Source organism: Vicugna pacos, chromosome 2, assembly GCF_048564905.1.
Source record: "Vicugna pacos chromosome 2, VicPac4, whole genome shotgun sequence".
Taxonomy (NCBI): domain Eukaryota; kingdom Metazoa; phylum Chordata; class Mammalia; order Artiodactyla; family Camelidae; genus Vicugna; species Vicugna pacos.
The window spans coordinates 2883535-2908019 of record NC_132988.1 but is presented as its reverse complement, the minus strand read 5'-3'; the positions used below and the strand labels follow the sequence as shown (position 1 = coordinate 2908019).

The 24485-nt window shown below is 41.3% G+C and overlaps 1 protein-coding gene and 1 long non-coding RNA gene across 3 annotated transcripts in view; one reads left to right on the top strand and one right to left on the bottom strand.

Annotated features, from left to right (window-relative positions):
- Nucleotides 1-24485, bottom strand: part of GUCY1B1 (guanylate cyclase 1 soluble subunit beta 1) — a 46335-nt gene that overhangs the window by 9299 nt on the left and 12551 nt on the right. For both annotated transcript variants that reach the window (XM_072974719.1, XM_072974723.1), the window contains exons 3-8: nucleotides 20909-21009; nucleotides 19349-19467; nucleotides 7147-7344; nucleotides 4063-4293; nucleotides 2201-2317; nucleotides 331-464 (exon numbers count right to left, since the gene is read on the bottom strand). In XM_072974719.1, the coding sequence (XP_072830820.1) occupies nucleotides 331-464; nucleotides 2201-2317; nucleotides 4063-4293; nucleotides 7147-7344; nucleotides 19349-19467; nucleotides 20909-21009 (900 nt within the window). The remainder of the gene's footprint in view (nucleotides 1-330; nucleotides 465-2200; nucleotides 2318-4062; nucleotides 4294-7146; nucleotides 7345-19348; nucleotides 19468-20908; nucleotides 21010-24485) is intronic.
- On the top strand, nucleotides 9595-10537 carry LOC140700707 (uncharacterized). The gene is made up of 2 exons (XR_012079267.1): nucleotides 9595-10149; nucleotides 10267-10537. It is a non-coding gene; the product is annotated as an uncharacterized lncRNA (long non-coding RNA).

Here is a 24485-nt window from a genome sequence, read left to right as displayed (position 1 = left end):
GAGATCCTTTATAGAATCACTTGTCTACGTGACATCTCTCTGGGAGGTACGGAGCCACAGAATTAACTAACTTCAGATCAGGTATCCCCTGATCTAATAGCATAAACACTCAGCATATTGCTAAGACATGGCAGATAAAACAGAATTCACGATTTCTTCGGAGTTTATCACAAACGTTAAATGAAAGTATCCTCATTATGGAGAGAAGTTTAACAGAGCTGTAAAATCTAGTTACGCTTTGTGCACCCGACTGAATAAAATGTCACCGAATTCCTTTGTCAGCTAACGGTGGGTACTGGCAGCCATTATAATTAATCTAAAAAGGATTACCTTGGTGAACACAGGAAGAGAATGCTGTCCGCTTCAGGCAGGTAGATCATCTGACCCTTGAGACGTAAGCAGCTGATCTCGGTGCCGGTCAGCTCATCCTCACACTCTAATTTCTCTACATCCAGCAATCCTTCCTTGAAAGGGCAAGACACAGTCATTAACTCCTGCCCTTCTCCCCACCTGACAGGTCAGCAAAGAAGGACATGCCGACCCCGCTTCCCACCAAACCCAGGGCACCAGTTAGACCAGGAAAGGCAGGCCACCAGCGTTCCGCCAGGCAGCAGGCACCCTCATGTCACTGAGAAAGGCCAGCTGACCTCCTCCTCTGAACCCAGAAGAGCTACTTTCACACTTGTTTTTAGAGAAAATGGAAGAGCCAGGGTTTGGACCTGGGCACTTTTACTCCAGAAATCCAGCTCCATCATTTGAAAGCTACAATACTGGTAACATCAACCAGAAATACCAAATAATGAATTCAAGACCGATTTATTGAGAAGCAGTTCTTTAACAATACAAAAGCTTTCTTTGGGGCAAGGGGTGGGAAGGGACAGACTGGGATTTCCAAATCTGTAGATACTGACAGGCATATGCAGAATAGGTAAACAAGATTACACTGTACAGAACAGGGAAATATATACAAGATCTTGTGGCAGCTCATAGCAAAAAAAGAATGTGACAATGACTATATGTATGTTCATGTATAACTGAAAACTTGTGCTCTACACTGGAATTTGACACAACATTGTAAAATGACTATAACTCAATAAAAAATGTTAAAAAAAATTAAAAAATTAAAAAACAAAACTGCTCGGCACAGAGATCAAAGACAGGGATCATCCATACAGCGTGGAATCTCAAAGTTACCGAGTCACTATGCTGCACACCTGAAACTAACAGGAAACTGCAAGCCAAGTGTCCTTCAATAAATGTTTTATAATTTTTTTAATTGAAGTCTAGTCGATTCACAGGGTTGTGTTAGTTTTGGGTGTACTGCAAAGTGATTTAGTTACACATGTATTATCTTTTTTTGATTATTTTCCATTATATGTTACTATAAAAATATTGAATATAGTTCCCTGTGCTGTACAGGAGGACCTTGTTGTTTATCTATTTTATATACAGTAGTGTGTATCTGCTAATCCCAGATGCCTACATTCACATTTTTATTTAAAGCATCTAGGAATCTTACTTCTGATTTTCCAGTCTGGCTCCAGCACCTAATCCCAGGCAGGCTCCAGCAAAGACCCGACCAAGCCTCTCCACTCCCCACCCCCGCATTCACAGAGCAGCTGGAAGCAGTTAGTTCCAAATGCGTGAAGCGTGTGGGTATGACTCTGGGAGGCAGGAGGAAGGATGAAATGCATCCTCGGGGGCACTTCTGCTGTATCAGTATCAAGAACAGAAACTATGAGATCTGGGTGCTACCTACATTATCAACTGAATGAAAATGTTACCACTTTTATTCCCTCCCCCCTCAAAGTGGTAGAAAGAATAACAGACAATTTAGGGAACAATAAACCAGTGGCTTTGAGTAAAGTTAAAAAAAAATCTTTATTAGTTCTGATTTCTAAAATAGGACACTGTGGCTGTACCAGGAGTAAAAGAGGTTGGTTTTCATATGTGCAACTGGGCTGTTCTGGCAAGATGTTCTCAAAATTTACTTTTGTTAATTCTAATCAGCTGACTGAGCTCCATGGCCCCTCAGGCAACCCCAAATCAATAAGGTTGCCCTTGAAATAGGGTCCTTCAGGGCTGGCTCTGATCTCCCTGCCTTACCATCTCACAGAATGTTACTAACTACCCCTCTGGAACACGTCTAATCTGTGACATACCTTACTTTCCACGTTTAGAGAAATAAGATCTTGATTACCTTGCTTCTCAAGACGAAGACCGTGTTAATGTGTGACAGGATGCCATGGAAACTGGTGTCAATGTGAGGGCGGACCAGGGAGAAGACAGACAGGAGGCTGCAGGTCCCCGGCTGGAGCTAAGGTGCAGATGAAAAGAAAAAGACACTTTTGAGTCAGAAGAATTCTTGGAATTTGGCATTAATTATTAGATTAAACCAGCTCAATAATACTTAAATGTAGAAAATCACAATTATTTGCAGAAAAATTATCTCCACTATGAACTCACACCTGCACTTATGCAACTCAGTGACTAAACGAACATCGTGTGGTTGTGTGAACAAAAAATCAGACAGAAAAAGAGAAATACTATATGTTGTCACCTGTACGTGGAATCTAAAAAAAAAATGACACAAATGAACTTATTTACAAAACAGAAACAGACTCACAGACATAGAGAATAAACACATGGTTGCTGGAACGGGGAAGGGAGTGGTGGTGGAGGATAAATTGGGAGTTTGAGATTTGCAGACACACAATACTATATACAAAATACATAAACAACAAGTTTCTACTGTAGAACACAGGGAACTATATTCAATATCTTACAGTAAGTGATAATGAAAAAGAATATGAAAACAAATATATGTATGTCTATGTATGACTGAGACATTACCCTGTATACCAGAAATTGACAGTGCATTGTAAACTAACTATACTCCAATAAAAAAAAATGAATATACTAAACTAAAAAAACAAAACACATAAAACCGAATATGGCTTCAGACAACTAATATTCAAATATAAGCTAATCTAAATAAGAAAAGACTTTTTAAAGAAAAAAGAAGGGAATATGACTTTCAAAATACAGCATGAAGTGTTAAACGTGTATGGCTTAACATGAAACTTAAATACCACAAACCCCCAGAAACACTCAGTTTATCAAGAGATGGCTGATCAACAGTAACAGAACACTTAACAACTGCTCACGGGACCAGGCGCTGGACTAAATGTCCTTCGTGCACCCTCTCTCCTCACGTCACAGCAAAGGGAAAAGCGGGGGGAGGGCAGAGCTCTGTGGTAGAGCACGTGCTTAGCATGTAGGAGGTCCTGGGTTGGACCCCCAGTACCTCCATGTACATACGTAGTACATTCATACACACACACATACCTAAACAAACAAACAAATTTAATTACCCCTTCCAAAACCAAAAATATTCAAAACAAAGGGAAAACAGGCAAAGAGAGGGAAGAAACACGTTGGCGGTCATGCCTGGGGGACAGAGCCCCACCCACACACTATTCTGCTTCCAGACTTACAGGTTTATGTCAGATTCCATTGGAGTTAATCCTGAACTATTACGTCTCCTTAATTACAAGCAAAAAGTATCTCTAGACATAACGTTAGAAGGTGAGAGAAAAGAGGAAGTGGGAAGAAAGGAGCTTGCAAATGGGTCTGAATGATCCAAGCCAAATGTGCACTCAGCATCACCCGCTGCTGTCCGTTGATGCGTTTTCTACTAAACTTCATGGTAATCTCTTCCCCTTTCCTCTTCGGTGTATTTTACACTCCTTTCTTTTCCTTGCAAATGGCATTAGTTGGCTTTGAAAGCTATATTCATATAGTAGATGTCCAATGACTATTTGCTCAATGGTGAATAAATTTAGTGAAAGCTGACTGCTACCATAAAGTCACTCACTTTCTCACTAAAACAAGTATACAGTTCCCACATAATTTTCCCACTGTCCTTGGGATTAAAACAGGAAAAGAGCAGCTCTCTTAGGGCACAAGTGCACTCAGCTTCCATTACACAACTTGTGTGCTGCCCAGTGTGCGCCACACGGCCTGGCGTGTAACCGAGGGGCTAGACGAGTGAGGGGCTACCTGCGGGAGCACGCGGTATATGGCGTTGCCACACTGGGTGACCACCAGGTTCCGGTCAAATATGATGTGAAAAGGGAAAGCTTTGCAGAAGGTGAATGGGCTGATGCGTGACTCCTGGGTGCCATTCTCCTCAAATCTGTCAAGATCTTCATAAAAATCCTCTTCTTTGGATTCCTTTTCTTCAATTAAAAATTGAGTGTGATCACAGTCTTCATTTCTTTGCTGAATAACCTGATGCCAAAGGGGGAAATGACGTTAAATGTCTGGACTTCCACTTAGTTAAAACACTTAAATACCTAAGAAATTGGTTAGGAGAACTGCATTTTTAGAAAGTTAACTTCAAATTTTTAATATATGCAAATACTATGCAAGCTTAAAATTGGAAGCTATTTCTGGACACTGATCTATGAAATTTGAAGACTGAATAATAAACTGCAATAAAATTGCAAATCTGGTCCGAGTTCACTAGTCGTCCGTGCAGCCTCTTTGGTAGACTTTGGAGACAAGCACCCCCTTGCCCCGGTGGGCTCGGCGCCCCCCAGCCCACACTCATTGAGCGAACTACATGGTACAAAGTGGGACTCTTTAACATGATCAAACCTGACAAGTACCGACAGAGGGAAATGAAATGGTGGAAATGCAAATTTTAAAATATATGCAATGTCATTTTTTACCCATCACTTGGCAAGTATATAAAATTACAGCACCAAACTGGGTAGGACACAGAAAGAGTCCCTTCACATACTGCTAACGGGAGGGCATTCTGATGAATGAACCTTTCTGAAGGACAGAGTGACAGAATGCACAACCGCCCCTTCCAAATTATATTCTCGGATTTAATTCCAAATCTGGGAATTCATTCTATGGAAGTAATCATAATTGTGAGTGAAGTTCTATAACTGAAAGAAATAACTACGTTTCAAAGAGAATATTCACAGGCAAATGCGTTATTAAGGTATAAAAAAGATTTTTTTCTTCTGAATTTAAGAAATGCAACCAACACGTCCTCTTACAAAGGGAAAACCTGTATTTCAACTACAGTCAGATCAAAATACGAAACAGTGGGGACAATATTTCTTCAGTTACAGCTAAATGACAAAATGTTCCTCTTTTTCACTTTTTGTTCAGGAGTTCACTGCAGCGTTCTCTGACGCTGAAGAACAAATTGCAATTAATACCACTATTGTATAGATTCTCCCAGATACAGTTTCATGGTGAAATCAGAATCTTACTACTAAAACTGTCACATTCATCTACTAAACTGGTTAAAGATTAGTATTCTTATTTATGATGTGAAAATTTTGCCTCATGAAGAATGATTTCCCCTAGTCTCATGAACAAATCAAACCAGAATCCATCCTGGAAGTCTGACATTCTGCTGTGCTTCCATTTCAGCTAGAGGAACAGAATTATATGCAACCTAAATTGACTAGTTAATTCCGCAATTCTGCTCTTCTGCTTTGGTTAAATTAGCAGAACGAACAGCTTTTCTGATCATATTTTTATAACTTCTCCATAAATCACTGCCTGACATGGTCTGATATTTCTTGTGCAGTTAAATTGTCTGGTAGCTCTGGACCTATTAAACTTATGGCTTCAACATAAGGATTCCTCAGGAAATTAAAATAGGGCCTTTGAAAAACAAATGAAAACAAAGTATAATTGCCAAATGCAAGTATTTTAGAAGTCTCTACTGGCCTAGCTGGATAAGTGAAGTCCACGAGACAACCCAAATTATATAAAGGGAACTACACAATTAGGTAAAAACTTGCATTTTCCACAGCCCATGCTACTGCCATCAACCTTCCACACCAAAGCTCTGGTAACCACGGCAACTGCAGCTTCCAAGGGAGCCCTCATTTATGCTTCTTTCCCGAAGTGTCTATGCACCTGCGTCCTGCTCGGCTTGGCTAAGGAAAGAGCAGACCAGGAGTCGAGCCAGGATGCACAGACCCCTGGACACAGGCTCCCCACTAAACGTGTGGTGTCAGCTGGGTGTCAGGGTGAAAAACTGGAAGTGAAAAGCACACATCATTGTAACTGAAATCCAGTGAGGCTCCTAACCATGGGAGAATTTCAATCCTTTACCCAAGTTTTAATTTTTAAATGTCTCTGGATTTGACAATGTCATATTACACAGGAAAACTAAGGATGCGCCTGGGGGTCAAGGAAGAACGGACACCAACTCCTGAAAGAAAACAAAAACGTCAAATCTAATGTGACCGACTAGACTAAATACATGGGATACTTTTGTAACAGAATCAATTTAAATGTTACAGTTTTTATTTCTATAAAACTGTACTTCCAGTTTGGGCTTCCCATACGTGTTAGAATGTAACTATGGCATCTAAAAAAGCACTGCACTAGTTTTCTCATAAGGAAAGAAAACTGAAATAGGGCATCCCTCTGCCCACTTTTCTTAAACTTAGGGCCACTGAGAACGGCTCTGGGGGGCTGATACCCTGAGCACACAAACAGCAGCTCAGGGGAGAGGCCATGTGGGTCAGAAATACGGAAAAACGAGAGTTCTCTATGGCACAGCTGTGTTATCAATACCTTGAAATAATCACTCAAAACTAACATTTTTTTCAAGTATGAGACTTGGCTTCTTTTACCAAGCAATCTAATTTTTTTTTAAAAAAAGCAAAACTTTTAGCTCATAAAATGAGATACTCTATCTACATTTCAGGGACGGACAAAAAAAAAAATCCAGAAGGAAACAATGAACAGTAAGATAAAACCTCGGATCACATTATTTTAGCATGTGCCATGTCACGGGTTTTCCTGTATTCTGAGGGCCACTGCTTCCCAGCGAGTGTGTGCGCACAGGGAGTGCAAACCAAATTTCACAGTGCCTTGAGCAATGTATAATTAGAAAGCAAAATCTGCTCCCACCAGGAAAAAAATCTTGTATGTTGCATTTCAGGGCCAACTATAGAAGCCTGCGGATGTTGCTGCCGTCACGGCTTATGTGGACCTCTGCTGAGGTCCAGCAGCAGCACTGACAGCTGAAGTAGACTCGCTGAGCATCCTTAACCCTCCGCAGGGGGTCTGGGCTCAGGCGTCCCCGAGACAGACAGTTACCTTCATGTCTATTTCAGTGCCATGTATCTGCTGGGCGACCGTCTTGATGATCCCGATGACGATGTCCTGGAGCCCCTCTCTCTCTGAGTAGTAGTGCAGAATGAGCCCTTTGCCCTTTTCTGCATCGGTGCACCTGAAGGAAGGCGCCCGCATCCCCGGGTAGATGGTGGCCAGGTGGTCATGCAGGGCATCGAGATTCTGCAGTGAAGAGGAGACGGTGCCGAGTGAACAAGGCAGCCACATGGGCCGAACTGGGAAGACCAAGCTCAGGGAACAAGCCTCCGGCCTGCGCTTCGGGGGCTGACGGGCCAATACTCCACCACACACCCGTTCCCAGCTGCACCCAGACGTCTGCAAGGCAAGAACCTTGGGGAGATTGCAGCAAAAATGATGTGATTAAGAAAAACATTGGGGGGAGGGTGTAGCTCAGTGGTAGGGTGGGTGCTCAGCATGCACGAGGTCCTGGGTTCAATCCCTGGTACCCCCGTATTCGATAAACCAATAATACCTAATTACCCTCCCCCCAAAATATAGAAATAAAGTAAAATGTAAAAAGAAAAACTTCTGTAACTATTAACAGTTGAAACATTTTAAGGAAGGTAAACAAGTAAGTGGGATGTAAAATGGTTGCCTGCAATAGAGACACACAGTTATGAGTGGAAAGCCGAGATGTGCATCATTACGGGAGTTTGGGGGCATTTGTGTGTTTGTTACGATAAACAGTGAGGAGTGATCAAAGTGCACACATGTTACCCTGTGTTTACACTGCAACCCTCAAAGTGTGTTCTTGATGAAAAAAAAGACTCCATCAGAGCTATAAGCGTATGAAAATATAAGCATTTTCTTTAGTGAAGTAATATTTTAGAAATTAAAATCACTTCAGGAATTAAATAATCATTTCTTCATGGTCATTCGTAGTCTCCCATCAAGGGACAGCTTCACGTTCACCTGTGAGACGGACACTTCTGAAACTGAAGTCTTGGAAAACCAGTAAATATGCCAGTAAGTATTTTCTGTTCTTATAGCCTGGTTATTAATTTAGAACATACCAAACTCCCCACTACCTTGTATTACTCTCTAATATTAAAAAAAATTTGAAAATGAATGTATGCGTGTATATTGTGCTGTACACCAGAAACTGACATATTGTAACTGACAGTACTTTAATTAAAAACAAAGGAAAAAAAGAGATTTGTTTCAAGATTCCCAGAAGACATGGTGCAAGCTCTACCTTCACTGGGTCCTCCATGGGATGAAGAACAAGGTGGCTTTAGCACCAAGTAGACTTGAGTATAAATGATGACACTGTCATTTCATGATCACGTAGCCAATTCGCTCAACTCTTCCAAGACTTGATTTCTTCTGATAGGATCGAAATAAGTGAAATGCTGTCTATCAAGCACTGAGCACCTCAGGGGCAGGAAGCAGAATCGTGGTGTCCCCCAGGTTCCCAGGCCCCGGTCCCTTTGACTAGGTTAGCCCAGACGGCAGAAGAAAATTCGCAGATGGGGTTAAGGTCATGGTTCTCGAGTTGGAAAGATTACCCTGCAGTAGTGGCGGACCCCCTGATCACAGGACTGACTGAGTCCTTAAAAGCCAAGAACCTTTCCTGGTTACAGGGGAAGGGGGGTACAGTGAAAGACTGGAGGGACAGGAGCGTGAGAAGGACCTGGAAAGAGGTCTCTAGGGCATGACCCAGCCCCAGCTGACAGCCAGGAAGGACACAGGATCCACAGCCCCATGGCCTCATGGAACTGAATTCTGCCAACACCTGTCTGGTTACCCACCCCCAGAGCCAAAGGAAAGGGATTCAGCCCTGCTGGTCCTGGTCCCGTGAGACCAAAAATTGACTTGCAACCTACAAAACTGTAGGATAATAAACCTGTGTTGTTTTAAGCCCTATGTTTGTGGTAACTGGTTCCCATAGCAATAAAAAAAAAATTCAGCAATCAAATAGTAATCTGTCAATACCGATACCTGGTGATGATTGCCAGAGAGAATGGGGAAAGCAAACCGGTCTTAGAGCGCTGTGGGCTTAAAGAACCCAGCTTAACTGGGGGCGCTGTGGGCCCAAACGAACCATAGTTCTTGTTCAAATGTCTCAGGGAGGCCAGTTAGGGAAACAGAAGGATCCAGTAAGACATTGGGAAGGAGCTGGAGGGAGCATGGGTCCCAAATTCGGGAACCGAACCATTAGGGCCCCTGCAGCCCGCAGTTTCATCCTCTGTCCCACCGTCCAGTCATCCACGCACTGTGTGAAGTCATTGCAGGAGGGTGACACGTCCCGCGGTGTGCAGTGCAGGCTGGGACAGGACAGGGCACAGGCTGATGACACAGACCCTGCCTGTAAGCTGATCACAGCTTAAATCACAAATGAATGTGCAGAGTGGCTTCTGACGCATAAAGGGACAGGAAGACAGGTCCAGAGATGTCAGTGTGCAGCCAGGATCTGTGCGAGGCCACAAGAGGTGACGCTGATTCAGATAAATGTTTCGACAGCTTCCTCAACCAGGTGAATGTGGCTTCTCTGAGAGATGCCTTCATGCCTGGTGCTGAAATTTTGTTTTCTTTCCCCGAATTACACCTCTTACGCTCAAGTCAGGCCAGTTCTTTACTAAAATATCAAGTGGTCCTGAGAGTCTCAAGAGGCCGCCGTCAGCAGGTACAAGGACTCCCACACGGCAGACACTGAGAATGGACCATCCGGAGAAATCTGTAAACAACCAGAGGCCTAGAAGTGTCCAGGGTAAGGGGTGCCAACGGCTCTCCTATGACAAGTTCTCTTCCCGGGAACTCTTTCCCGGGAAAGGAAGACAACAAAGGTGGCTCCCCAGCCCTCCTGGATCCCTTCACACTTCTGCTGATGTTGCAAAAGGAGTAAGAGAAAATCCGGTGAGAAAAAAAAAATCACTAAAAGAGATTCACATGTGTCTCCATCGCCCCTGAAGCCAAAATTCAGCTCGGTGCTGCGTTTAGGAAATTTCCTAACATGCCAGGACCCAGGTACTGCGCTGTGGCTCATTTTCAAGAAAAAATGTAAACCTGAGTTTAACAATAACTTTAAATATGTATTTTAATGTTTTTTTTTCTATTTGTCTTCTGTAATGTGTTCAAACGCAGGATGGCATAAGTCAGCATGCCGACCTCATTTCCACATGCATCTTTTCCATCCTGGGTCGTGTTCCATCGGCACATTTCCACGAGCAGCTAAACGGACGGCGGGAGGCAGTGACAACAGCATTGTCCCCCTGATCTGCACCACCGACGCTGACGAGGATGAGACGGGCCAGGATGCCAAAGACCACCACATCATGAGCCACCCGGAGACAGACCTGCATCCTAAATGTGGAGCCACTTTAATTTAAATAAAAGTATTGCCAGTACATAAGTATTCATAGCAGTAATAAAATGCTGCTGAATTCACCAAGTCAAGGCGAGTGGGAAACCAAACACACGAAGTCAGATGCTAATCCTTTAAGTCTTTGTGGTCACCAGCTCCCCAGAGATTGACTGTTTTATTGGGTCTGCTATTAATTAAGTGGACAAGTAAAGTGCTTTCCTGGAGCAGAAAAGATTTAACACCACTTAATGTAATATTGATTTTCTTTAGATGGTATCTAACCATAAAAAACACTCTTGGGATTTCTTTAGTTCCAGCTTTCTCTCCTTGGTTTTATACTCTCAAAATTAAAATGATCACCACAGCTTGTCTACCATGAGACATGGAATTCGTGATTGAAAATTAAATTATTTTCACTGGAGTACATTTAGACTGCTCAAAAGGTGCCTTCTTCATGAACTAGAACTGTTTGCAGCAACCTCAAAGGCCACAAAAAAGATTCTCAAAAGGGCCAGGAGAAAACCTTGTCTGCATTTTATAAAACCATCTATACAAAATCAATTATTCATCCATGTGGTTGTAGCAATATCTTCTGGAGAACTAGAGTTTCATGTTAAAGCTGGTATTCTGTTCTGTTTCTAAATAGACCCCTGGAGATTGGTACTCAGAGAGAAGAGCTAATGGACGATGACAAACATCAGAGAAACATAGCACATGTAAACACATATAGATTGAACACTTTTAAACACAAGTAGATTCCCGGGAAACAGTAAATTAACAGTCAAGCAAAGCTCAGAGATGCTTTCGCTTCATTCTTCTTGGCTTTACGGACACTAAGACACAGGCAGGTCCACTCATCCATTTTGCCTCAAGACGCCAAAAGGTTAGTCTGAGGTTTTCATTTCATTCCTTTCATTGTTCTGATGTCATTTTACCACTTTGTCTACAAGCAAGATGAATGTGCTTTTTCTCAGGAATTCTGCTATCCGTAGCCCAGTTTACCCTTCCCTCAGGCGTTACCATTCACAGAAGAAACACTAGTGCTGGCATCTCAGGAAACTAAAGTTCGAGATTTAGCACACACAGATTTGGGAAACAAAAGAGAATTTGTTAATCCTGTGAGAAATACTCTGAAGTTCCACGTTTTTCAAGATCTTGAAAGACTGCAAAACAAATGCAGAATCTCTCTTAAGATGTGTGGCAAAAAAGGCTTAAACGAAATAACAGAGGCAAAGTTTCCAGGAATGAACAACCTCATTTCCCTGCTCCCAGAGCATCTAATTAAAAATTCCCAAACGGTCCATATAAACAGGTAAAAGTAAGACCTTGCATCAAAAGTTTTGAGAGAGATTTTTCAGTCTTCAAGAATCTTTTCGCAGTGGACGGCAAGAAGGGAGCTATGTGTGTTATTTGAGAACGTTACTGAAGTTCAGATCAGGAAAACGTCCTAAGTCAGTCATTGTAAACCTCTCTCTTTTAAGCAAAGAGGACAAATTGCCGCATTTCCTTTCTTTTTATTGGTCACGTTTCTGAAAAGCAAGACCGACACTAGCATTCACTGATGGAGTCATGTGATTTGAAAACCCTTTTTAAGTCTTACAAGAAAGAAGTCACTGTAGAATTTGAATATGAAAAAATTTAAACAAGTAAGACCCAAAGTGGAAAACTCCGCCCCATCTAACGAGAAACGCCAGGGCCAGGGCATGAGGAGCGGGGAGGCGGGGGTGGTCAGAGGAAGTAAGGGCTGGTGTTTAGCGGTGCTTTTCCAGCCTTTCCTTCTTCAAGCTGCTCCTTGGGGAACAGCCTTCCCACTGAAAAGATACAGCGTGTCCTTTTTAAAAGAACTACTAAAGGCCTCATTTAAAAAGAGAGTGTACTAGAGTCACTAAAATTATTTAAATGGTGGTATTTTTAAAACTGCTTATAGTTATTACCAGCCTCTCAAGAGAAATTTAAAAAAAAAAGACAGTCATAGAAATACCTGTGTAAAGTGTTTCACTTGTCATACTGTTTTTACATTCGTGTTTTAAAAAATCTCGCTTATATACATGTGACAACCAATATTTTGTAAAATTGTGAAAATATATACGAGCTATTTTTTTAAAGTCCTAAAATTCTAAAATACTTATCTTCCTTTAAAAGTTCCCACATGTCAATTTTAAAATTGCAGGGCCCCTAAGGAACGTTTCTTGCCACCTGGTTCTACAAGAAGAACCTTGACCTGCAGGACAGCCAGGAAGGAATTCAGGGTGAAGGTCAGGAATGAGGGAAAACTGTTACAGCTGGCCCTCAGGGAATTAGGTATTTTCAGGAGAAATGTTTTATGAACCCGGATTCTTGCATCTTCCCACACTTAGAAAAGCAATAAAACCATTAACTAAGATGTCTGCTCCTCGTGCTGACAGCAACCAAGCCGTGTCCTTGAGTGCACGCACCCCCTTTGTCAGTGTCACACATACACTGACCCCCCCCCCACTGAACTGACCTCTTCAGAAGTCCTCAGGGTCTTCTGAGAGGCTGTACCAACCCCCACCCACCGGCTACAGTCCTCAGTAAGATCCTGAATAAACCCAGCTCATAGCTCTGATGCTGCACGGTTTTTTTTTCCCCCAAGTAGACGCAGGTTATAGAAATTGGCGTTTTAGAGGTTGAGAAGAGTTCCTTCTGAAATTTAAAAGTTAAACACAAAAAGAATGGTACATTTTTTTCTAAGAAATATTATAAATAATTTAGAGAAGTATTAGAATGTCCCAGCTGTTCAGGAAAATCCTCATTATTTCCCAAAATAACACTTTGCACAAACATTGAAGAATTTTAGGTCAGTCATCAATCCCAGATTGCTCCTGGTGGGCTGGCCAAGCTACAATGGCTGCCAAAACCGAGAGCCAACATGAACTGAAGAAAGTCTCACTGCAGACTGAGCAGGGACCCCGGTAGAGGACTCAGTCCATGAGCTGACAGGGTGAGTGAGACTTCCACCAAACCAAAGTCAGTGGAAGAAGCCAGAGTTTCCAGCAAACTTGAGAGAGTATCAGGTTTGATCGCTGCCCTGACATTTCTCTGCGTATTTATGCAGGTGCCTCATTAAATCCTGACTGGTCTCTAAGGTTGCATATTACTCCTTTATTTTTCAATAATACCTCCCATGCTCTTTCAGGTTTTATTTCACCCTTGTACAATTACTGGGGAGGTAAGAAATACACAGTGTAAGAATAACATATACCGCTGAAAATGAACTAAGAACCCTGCTGTGCACTGACTTGGGTTCCATTTGCAAAGGTTATATATCATCTCCCCTCTGCAACACGGACTCCTCAAAGCTCTCGACTCACCCATAAATATGTGAACACACGTGCACATACTAATGCAGATCAAAAAACAGGAAAACAGTACACAAAGTGCTGTTCCCATGATCCACTGCTGCATAACAAGGTGCCCCAAACTTACTGGCTTAACACAAAATGTTGGGGGGGAAGAGACAGACTGGGATTTCAAAATTGTAGAATAGATAAACAAGATTATACTGTATAGCACAGGGAAATATATACAAGATCTTATGGTAGCTCACAGAGAAAGGAATGTGACAATGAATATATGTATGTTCATGTATAACTGAAAAATTGTGCTCTACACCGGAATTTGACACATTGTAAAATGATTATAAATCAACAAAAAATGTTAAAAAAAAAACACAAAATGCTATTCCGCATGGTTTTGGGGGTTGCCTGGACTCAGGCAGGGGGTTCTCCTGTTGGAGTCAGAAGCTGGGAATGGAGTCACCATCATTCTTTGACTTCCCAGGCCGACTTCCCAGGAGGGTCACCCTAACGGCAGAGAGCTCAGCCGGCCCAGCTAAGCCTTCTGAGAGCCCGCACATGACCTCTCCGGGCGTCACGGGCTTCCCAGTCCACGTGACGGGGTCCCTGGAGGGACCATCCCAAGAATAAGTGCTCCCAGATACTCGGGTGGAAAACTCAAGACCTCTTAGGAACCAGCCTAGGAAGGATCAAAATGTTACTCCTGCCACACTCTGTTGGTCAAGTAATCAGCAAAGCCATCCCAGATGCAAGGGTGGGGGGGACTCTGGCCCTCGACAGAGGACACGGAAACTCACACTGCAGAAGAGGGTTGAGATGGGGGATGCGAGCGCAGCGACTCTGGGAAAAACCCACCTGCAGGGACGCAAGAGGACATTGGAGAGCAGAGGTGAGCAGCGTCTACGGAGGACATCCCGTCAGACCGCACGCTCCTCACCAGCTGTACTTTTAATGAGTTTTCAAACCCTACACATTCTCTGCTCTGGATGCTTCAGACAGAAATTAGCTACAGCAGCAGCATGGTACCACATTTTATCCCTAATTTAAGAGTAAGAAAGTGACTGAAATATGGTCTTATCTTGAAGACAATAAATACAGATAAAATGTATAAAATCCAAAAATCTACATCAAAATGTCTTCCTACTTTTTGTAAATCTCTTTTTGATAAACCACGTTTCTGCTTACTAAATCAGCTAAAGGATAATAATAAATTTCAAGGATTATCTACTTTTATCAATAATCTACAAATTGATGGTTTTATAGGAGATTTAAGAAAAATCAATTCCAAACTGTGTACTATCTAGAGAGAGTAATATTTCTAAAAGGTTTCCTCTAAAAATGTTTCTTATATTTTGTTACTTTACCAACTTAGGATTTTTGGCTACTTTTTGTGGAAGTCTAGAGGTAGATTAATAATAGGCATGATGCAAACAATTTTAAATCCACTTTTGAAAAAATGAAAGCGATTGGCTACTCAGAGCCAGAAATTTAATACTGGCAGCAAAGCCTTTCAAAGGGACATTGTCCACTTTTTAAGCTGTTTGAATTGTTAAACTGTTTAAATTCACTAATCAAAGGAAATGACAAAATCCACTTGAGAAACAAGTATTTTTCTGAAACTAAACTACAGGTACTAACTATGCAGCATCTCTTTAATATAAAACGTCTACAAAGAAACACAAGTATTATGTGGATAAAACAGCTTGGGCCAAAACAAATATATATACATACAACTCAGAATTAACTAATTCTATCATTCAAAGACTATTGATTGATTGCCCGTTTCATGCCATGCCTGGTTCTTAAAAAACTTTCAAAAATTATTTCAAGAAAAGTAAAAACAGAAAAATGTATTTTCAGCAGAGAGCCATTCTTGATCATGTATCCAGTGAGAGGCTGGGAGAGACACATGTCCCCTCCCCCAGGAAGTCCTCCCTGGAAGGACGGCGAGCGGTGGGAGGCGCCCAGGCTGTGGCTCCTGTGTCACCATTTCAGCAGCTATTTGGTTGCTGCCCGAGAGCTTCAAGTGGAAACATTAGGGTAAACATTTTAAAAGTTTCAAGTACTGTCACTTGTATACGAATCAATAAACAGTACTTTGCCATGTCTGCATGAAAAGGAAATTGGTCCAGTGTGTGTCTATTCTACATTTCAACCTATAACTCAGCTCTAAATATATATCTCGCTCCAAATGCATTTTTGTTGGCCTTAATAAAAGAATTAATCTTGAGCTAGTGGAGTATTTGCTTCCTATTTTTGTATGAACAACAAATCTTCATTTAAAAGAAAAATGTTCATTCATTTCCAGACACACATTGTATCTGTGCCGATAGCATCATTAAGAAACGACATGTGATCTCTGCCCTCTTGAAGCTTACAGCCCAGCCCAACAAACAAGCAATGAACACAGCGTGAGAACTACTGTGTCTGGGGAAATAGGATGTCCTCTGAAAGCACAAGACGTATCAGTCCCCAGACTCAAACAGGGCTGAGAACACAGAGAGGGGTGGAGCCTTCCTGGAAGAAGCAATTTGACCAGCAGGAGACGAGGACTGATCTAGATGAAAAGGAGCAGGAACAGTGTTCCAATAAAGGGAAGAGCAGGTGCAGAAGCTCAGAGGAGAGAGAGAGAGAGCATGCAAGACTGAAAAAAAAAAAAAAAGATTCTATAGCAGTTCTGTTCAGCTGGGCTGGAGGAGAGAAAGATGGAGACATAAGTAGTTTCAATTATTTTAAATACTTTTTACACTTTCAGTGAGCAATTGGGAATCACTGAAGGGTTTAGGCAAGTGATATGATGAGATATATTTACATTTCAGAAATATCTCTAGTTCTAGAATGAAGAAGTCATTGGAGGGATTCGAAGAGAGATGGGGAAACCCATCCTTTCTGTAGATACTGGAAGACTCTCCCACAGAAGTGCAGGGAAAATGAAGAAAAATGGTAGAATTCTGAAAATTCAGTATTTAGGGAACAGACTAAGGATTTCATGACTGGGTAAAATCAGGTGGTGTGAGAGAAAAAAAGTGAAACATCTTTACAATAAGGCCTACTTTATCCTACTTTTTAATGAAAGGCTGAAGCTCACCACTAAGAGTATTTGATTAATGTATGGAATGAAAAATGTCTATTTTAAAATGTGAGCCAGGATCTTAAAACAATTTATGAAGATCAGTTGCTTAAGTCAGAGTCACTTATACAGGATAAAAGTCCATTTAATGTATTTGTAATTAGCCTAATCCTAACATAAATACGTACTTTTAAGAAAAGCAGTATTTTAATACATTCAGTTTGCCATTAATATATGCAATTTCAAAACCAGGGGAAAAAAAGCTCGATTAAAAATATACAGTACTGATGAAAACTTTACAGTATTCTAACTTTCCAGTTTCCTCATTGTTCACACTCACATGAAAAGACAAATAAAATAAAATCGTGTATAATTTAAAGCCATATTAGCTAAAACTGCCTGCTGACCTTGAGGAAAACAGACTTAAGAGCTATTTAAGATAATGCTGGCATTAAAGCAAGTCACAGATGTCAGTCACATACACACTGTTAAATTTTCTAGCAGTCATGTTTTAAAAAAGGAAAAACAAACAGCTGAAATTACTGTTAATGATATATTTGCTATAACTCCATATCTCCAAAACAATATCTTTTCAACACATGATCAATACGGAATCTGCATGAGCAACCCCGCATTCTGTTTGAAACCTGGTGTGTTTTTCATGCCCGCGGCACCACCTTTCAAACGTTGGGCTGTCATGTGGAGGCCACCCCCCTGGGCAGCCGGCTCTAGAACCTGGAGCCACACACCAGGAGGCTGCCTGCTCGGTCACCCCTCTGTGCCTTTGCAAACTTAGCCAATGGTCACAATGAGTAAAGGTTAAAAACATTTTAAAGCATTTGTACTGACTGTTTTGGTTACATAGATGTGACCATCAAGAGAACGTTAAAAGAGAGGAACTGTGGGTTGACACGTTGCTGAGAAGGTGACAAGAGTCAACAAAACTACTTAATAATAGAACATGTAATCAAAAACCAAATCCCCAAATACTTTTAAATCTCAAACTTAACTCATTTAAAATAATTAATGTCAGAGAAAGGCAAATATCCTATGATATCACTTATATGTGGAATCTAAGGAATAAAAATAATAAATGTTATTCACAAACCAAAAACAGACTCACAGACATAGAAAACAAGCTATGGTTACCAAAGGGGAAAGGGTTGGGGAGGGGTAAATTAGGAGTTGGGATTAACAGATACACACTACGGTATGTAAAATAGATAAACAAGGACCTACTGTACAGCACAGGGAACTATATTCAACAGCTTGTAATAACATATAATGAAAAAGAATCTGAAAAAAAATGCATATATATGTATGCATATGTATAACTGAATCACTTTGCTGTACACCTGAAACTAACATTGTAAATCAACTACACTTCGGTAAAATTTTTTTAATTCATCTAAATGCAACCAGTTAAAGGTTAATTTGAATATCTCCTGGGGGTTACTTCCTTTGGAAGTGACCGCTCTTTCGGAGACCCGGAGTTTGGTCAACTGCTAGCGGGGACTGCAAACCAGCTTCCCTCTTGATTTAATGCCGTTTTAAGTTTATAAGAAAAAATGTCACTATGTAAACAACAGACATTTTGATTAAACACCATAGTTCTTATTTTGGCTGTTAAATCAATAATGCAGCTGGACTGAAAGTAGTTTACATTCCAACCAAACTGGGCCCCAGTTCAGCTAGTATTGCTCCGACATCATTTTCCAGCAAGATTTGGTTCTTCTCAGTGGCCAGTTTAGAAATACCCTTCACATAATGTTCAATGTGAACACGTTTCCAGAAGAGGGTCTAACAAATGCCTGTGCTTAAAATAGCACAGTCGATCCAAAAATAGTCTCCCATCTAATGTGCAATTTACTAGTTAAAAAAAAAAAGGCAAGATAATTTTAACAAGAAAAGAAGACAAAGGCCTTTGGCAACATTATTTATCTTTGACTTCACCTGAGACTAACTTCGGAGAATTTCCTATTTTTCTTTCCAGAGTAGATTAACTAACACAGAACTCGGAGCAATGATCTCCAAATCTGAACTCTTGGCGCTTTAGCCAAAATAGTGAGCTTCGGGCAGGACATCACAGATACTGCTACACGATTTAATAACACAACACAGACTCAGATGACTTACAAATAGAAAATACGCCCATATTATACACATAAAAGCCAATGACCAGCAGAAAGAAGCATTTAGAAAAAGGCAGTTAAACAGATCACAACAGGCCAGGATGAGTTTTTCAGAGAACATGACAACTTGCGTATTCAGAGTCGGGAACCAAAAATGAAAGAAAACAAAGCCAAAATGTATTCAAGACCATCCAAAAACTATTATTATTTTATGTGAATTAGAAAAAATGTCACTGTGATTCCATTTCAGCAGAAAGACACTCATGCAGCTGGCTGGATCCAGCATCTACAGGTAAGAATCCAAGACTCAGAATTTTTAGCCACAGGACCTCAAATTGCTCACCTGGAGAAACTCTCTGACATTGGATCCCAGGACTCGCAGGATTGTATCGTAACCAGATTCTTGACAGAAGACAAAAAACATCTTCCCAAACATTTGGAGGATTTCTCCAGCATTGAGATCTGTTTTATAGATTTGAGAGACAACAACAAAAACAAAACATATTAGAGGTGGAAAATTGTTAACGAGAGGAATGAAGGTATGTATATAATTTAAAAATGTTAAATACCCTGTTTTTGTGCAGAGTGACCATCTAGCCAAGAACGTCCAATGAAGGTTTGTACTTATAAACAAAGCAATCAGTTTCTTAGCTCCCGTGACAAAATTTTGAGCTTTTTTTTAAACTTATATTTAAGGTAGAAGTTATTTTTTCTGAAAATTACAGAAAGATCTTGAAAATCATCAAGAACACACATGCTATTTTGGTACAGAATGGCTTTTCCTCATGCATATGTAATAACTTGGCTGCATACAGTATGTACCCAAAGATCCTGCTTTTTCCTTAATATTCAATTATTATGTCCCAAAATTAAAAATTTTTTTCTGTAATATCAATTTTAATCACTACCTTATTCAACACAGGTATGCAACAACTTATTTCACAAATGTCAGCTTACTCAAAATAGAGGCTCTTTCCAATTCTTTAAAATGTAAGTAACTGAAATGGAAACACTCATATATCTTAATGCACATAAATCTAATAATTTCTTTAGGAAAAATTTCTAAAGGATTTCAACATTTTTAAAAAAGATTTTGACTGATGATGCAAAATTATTCTTCAAAAAAGTTGTCTTATTTTGCCATCAGATTTTAAAGTGTGAGTTTCCCCTTTAACTCTCCCCTTGACTATTTCATTTTTTAATTGCCAAATTCATATAAAATTATTTTACATTTGTGTCAATGCTGAGTACTAATGAGGCTGGATGTTTTTCTTATTATTAACAATTTACCATACTTTTCCATAATTCTTGTAGTTTAGTCTGCAAAAGGTGGTGTTTGCTCTTCCAAGTGTATCTGAGAAAGCTGAAAAGCTGCTTTCTATTCTATCCAAACTGTAGCCCAGTTATAAATGATGCACTATGAGGATAAGAGATACTAACTACCTTAAGAACAACTTTTTTTCCATAAAGCTTTTTTTTTTTTGCAGGGTGGACGACTTGGCCTTCTTTGCATTAGTTTTGTCTGATATAGATCTCTGTTCTTGTTTTTCTTACCAATACCCAAGAAAACTTGTGATTACAGAAAAGATTTGGAGAAAATACTTTCTGTATACCACACTTGTAATTCCTAGGCTGTTGACACTGCAATATTAAGTTATTACCACATTATTAGCTTATTACATTAAGTACCAATATTTTTTTCCTTCCTCAACACATGGCTTTTTGTAGGGAGGGGCAGAGAGCTCCTCTATTCTCTAAAGAGTTTGTAAGAGGAAAAATAGAACTCAGGGTAGCCTAGGCCTAACATTATATGTGAATATCCTCCACAACCATACAACATTACCCTTTGTTTTGGACACCTACTTGTAGCTCAGCCAGAGAAGGAAAGTCACGTTCAACTTACTGAGGACTTTGCTTGCAGCAGCAACCAAATCATAAGTTTTAGAATCATCATATATGATTCGGACAAGAAACTGCCCTTCTTCGTCTAACTGTGCCTCTTTTCTAGAAAACAAAAACAGGAGAGACAGGGGAAAGAGTTGAGATAAAAGAGCAGGGACTACAGCTCCAAGGATCACACAAAAATGGTTTTATATCTGAAACAGAATATGCTTTTGGCACATTTGTGCACATTGATGACATGTACCTAAAAGTCTGGTGACTGAGAACATCTTATTTCACATCCCCGCCCCCAAATTAAAATGATACATTTAAGTATGTCTTAGGAAGACTAATGTGTGTGGTACTCTAATGCCCAACGCAATACCTGGTAACAGCTGTAATCAAGAAATAACACTTGGTAAATGAATAGTCAGCAAACATTTGTTGAGTCCCTATGTGCGCCAGGTCCTCTTCTAGGCATGAGGGTTTCAGCCTTTAGTGAGATTAAGTGCCTGACCTCTTGGAACAAATGCATTCTAGGAGGGGAGGCTGAAGAGGCATGAAACTAAGTCATATACATACAGATGTAAGGGTGGGTGGTCTGGAGAAAAATTAAGCTGGGGAGGGGGAGGGATCTCATGTACAGGAGCAGGAAGCATCACTGAGAAGTCGCCAGTTGAGTCAAGTCTGAAGCCGCTCTGCGGGACCCCTGAGCCACCCGGCCAGGCAGGCCAGGCAGGCGTGTTCCGGGCGGAGGAAGAGCAGGTGCAGAGAGGGCAGCCCGGGTGTTGGAGGAACAGCAAAGGCCAGTGTGGCAGGAACAGAGGAGGAAGCAGAGGAGCCGTAAGAGGAAGGATCAGAGGTAACCAGGGCCTGGTGCGAACGGGGTGATGCTTTCATGTACTTGGAAGAGATGAAGGTCCTGGCACTTGTGATACAAGCGGTGAGATGAACCGACCTCAGTGAAGGATGGGCCTGTGGCTACACTGAGAATGGACCAAAGGCGCATAGGACGGAGCAGGGACAGAGCGAGGACAGAGCGAGGGCAGAGCAGGGAGACCAGTGGGGAGGCTACTGCGACATCCAGGAGAGAACTGTCGGTGATGGACTCTGGGTGGAGGCAGTTGGAGGGAGGGAGTGGCCCGGGTCCGGATGTTTCCTGAAGGTAAGTTCAGCACGGTTTGCTGATGAACTGGACACAGGATGTGGGAGGAGGGAAGGACGCAAGGATGACACTGCAGTTCTGGCCTGAGCAGCTGAAGGATGCTGTCACCGGGAGCTGAACTGGGAAAGAGGGTCAGCCCCAGAGCTGTGGTTTAAATGTCCTAAGTGTGAGGCGCGAGTGGACTGGTAAAATCTTGCAGCACATCCTTAGCATATTAAAGGCTCAGAATGCACACAGGATTAAAGAGGGGCAAACACAGTTATCATTTCAATAGCTGCCACAATTATATGAGTATGTTTACTTCAGTGGCATCTGGATTCTTTTTCTCCAACAAGTGTCTGTGTTGTTCAAAGTACCGTCTGCTACGGAAGAGCACTGACGGGCAGGGTCCCAGAGCGCTTGTCCAGCTTGAGACCCACGATTTCAGGAGCGTCCATCTCCGCCTCTGACTCCAAACCCAGCCATCCAAGCCCCCGGAGGCTCCGGGAGAACGAACACAAGTGACGGAACAGCCCCTACCCGCCACCCAGGCGGACACAACCACCTTCTCCCCTCGGAGGCACTGCTGTCACAGCTGCTGGGACACCCGGGGCTGGGACACCGGCGTCTGCTCGAGGGAACAACTCCAGGCGGCAGCACAGCTTAGGTGCAGGCGGGATGGAGATTTCTCCCAGACAGCCTGTGTCCTTCAGGACAGGCCACCTGTCTGCCTGCCATGACGCTCCAGCGTGCACGTCGGGGGGAAGAGGAGTGTGATTTTGGCGGGCACGGAGATGTGACCTTCAGAGCCCAGGATGTACCAGCCGATGAGCTTGGGCAAGTCACATAGAGCCTGTGAGCATTAAAATCCCTCTTTTCTAAAATGGGAGCAATTGTATAACCCAGCTGCCACAGCTGTAAAGAGGTAGAGCACAGAAGCACGTTCTAAGCGTGACGGGTATTACCAAAGCCCACAGCACTTACGTTCACAGACTCAGAAACGCAAAGAGCTGCAAGTAGGTGTGAGGTTCTCGCTCTGGCTGAACAGACACAGCTGTTAAATGAAAGGAACACATCTCTAAGACTTCAAGTCTTTTTAAAGCCAAAAGTCAGTGAAATATCCCCAAATTATGAAGACAGAATGTAAAAACACTGACTTGCCTTAAGACAAATGCTAGTGTGTATCCTACACGTTCTAATTTCTAACTGTATAAAAATATACAGTGTGGGAAAAGGAAAACTTTACAAAACCCTCCAGTGTCCTGAGATGACACTGCTAATGTTATATTCAGGTTGCTCATACTTGAAATACTTGGATATGTTACACATACCAGATCATACTCCTATGAAACCTCCTTTCTTGACTTCCTACTGGAAGTAAATGTCAGTAAATTGATTTCTATCCCTAGACTACATAGAATTGCCTCGGTTACACACATTGAAGTTTCAACAGGTATTAAATTGCTCTTACTTTTTCACAAGCACAAACAAAAGGTTGTGATGAATACCTCTGTAACTAATATTTATATTTCTATGTAAAAAATAGGATACATTCCTAGAAATGGAATCATTGAGTTGCAGGATTTGGAGGGCTTCATTTTTTTCTCCTTTTTGTCACTAACATTTTATTATGAAACAGCATTGGTCTACAGATTCTAATTTCGAAGCCTCTGATTTAGGGCATTCTCATAAAACATAAACCAATCTTAATTAAAGATATAATGAAGTACAAATTAATTCATGCTCTCGCTGCGTCCTATCCTTTTTCTTCCAACTGGGGTAAATCAAACAACATAAATTTGTGTAACAGACTCAGTTTCTCAGAAAGTCACCAGTGAGCTACAAACAGAATACACAGTTCTTCTGCATGAAATAGAGAAATGGCCATCTCCCTAGGGACTCCCCCCCCACCATAAGTCAGTGTGTCCCTCTTTTCTGTCTCCTGCTTTAATAAAATAAGCTCCCTTATCTTTTAAGCTTTACTTCCTGAAGTGTTCAGCCCAACACACCTCCTGGAGGGAGGCTGAAACAGAAATTAAACAGCAGTACATGAAAGGAAATAACCATCTTCTCTTAAAAATTTCACACTGAAAACCAATGAATTATTCAAAAGACTTAGAATTCCTTATTTACAGTTGTCTTGGGAAACTTTTGAGTCACCTTTTAATTATACTTTTTTTCCTCCTGGCGGGAGGGGGATGTTTTGCCGCAAATACTTGAACAGCTATTATGCCCCAAGCACTTTTCTAAGTACTTTTACTGTATCAGTGAACAAAATAAAGATCTCTGCCTTCATAGAACTTACAATTTAGCTGGCAGAAACAAGTGACAGCATATTAATATATATAATTAATATATATAATATATATTATTATGTTTATGAATCATTATGTTTACATAACATACGTGCAAATTGCATAATTTACTCCAAGATGATAAATGCTACAAAAGACAG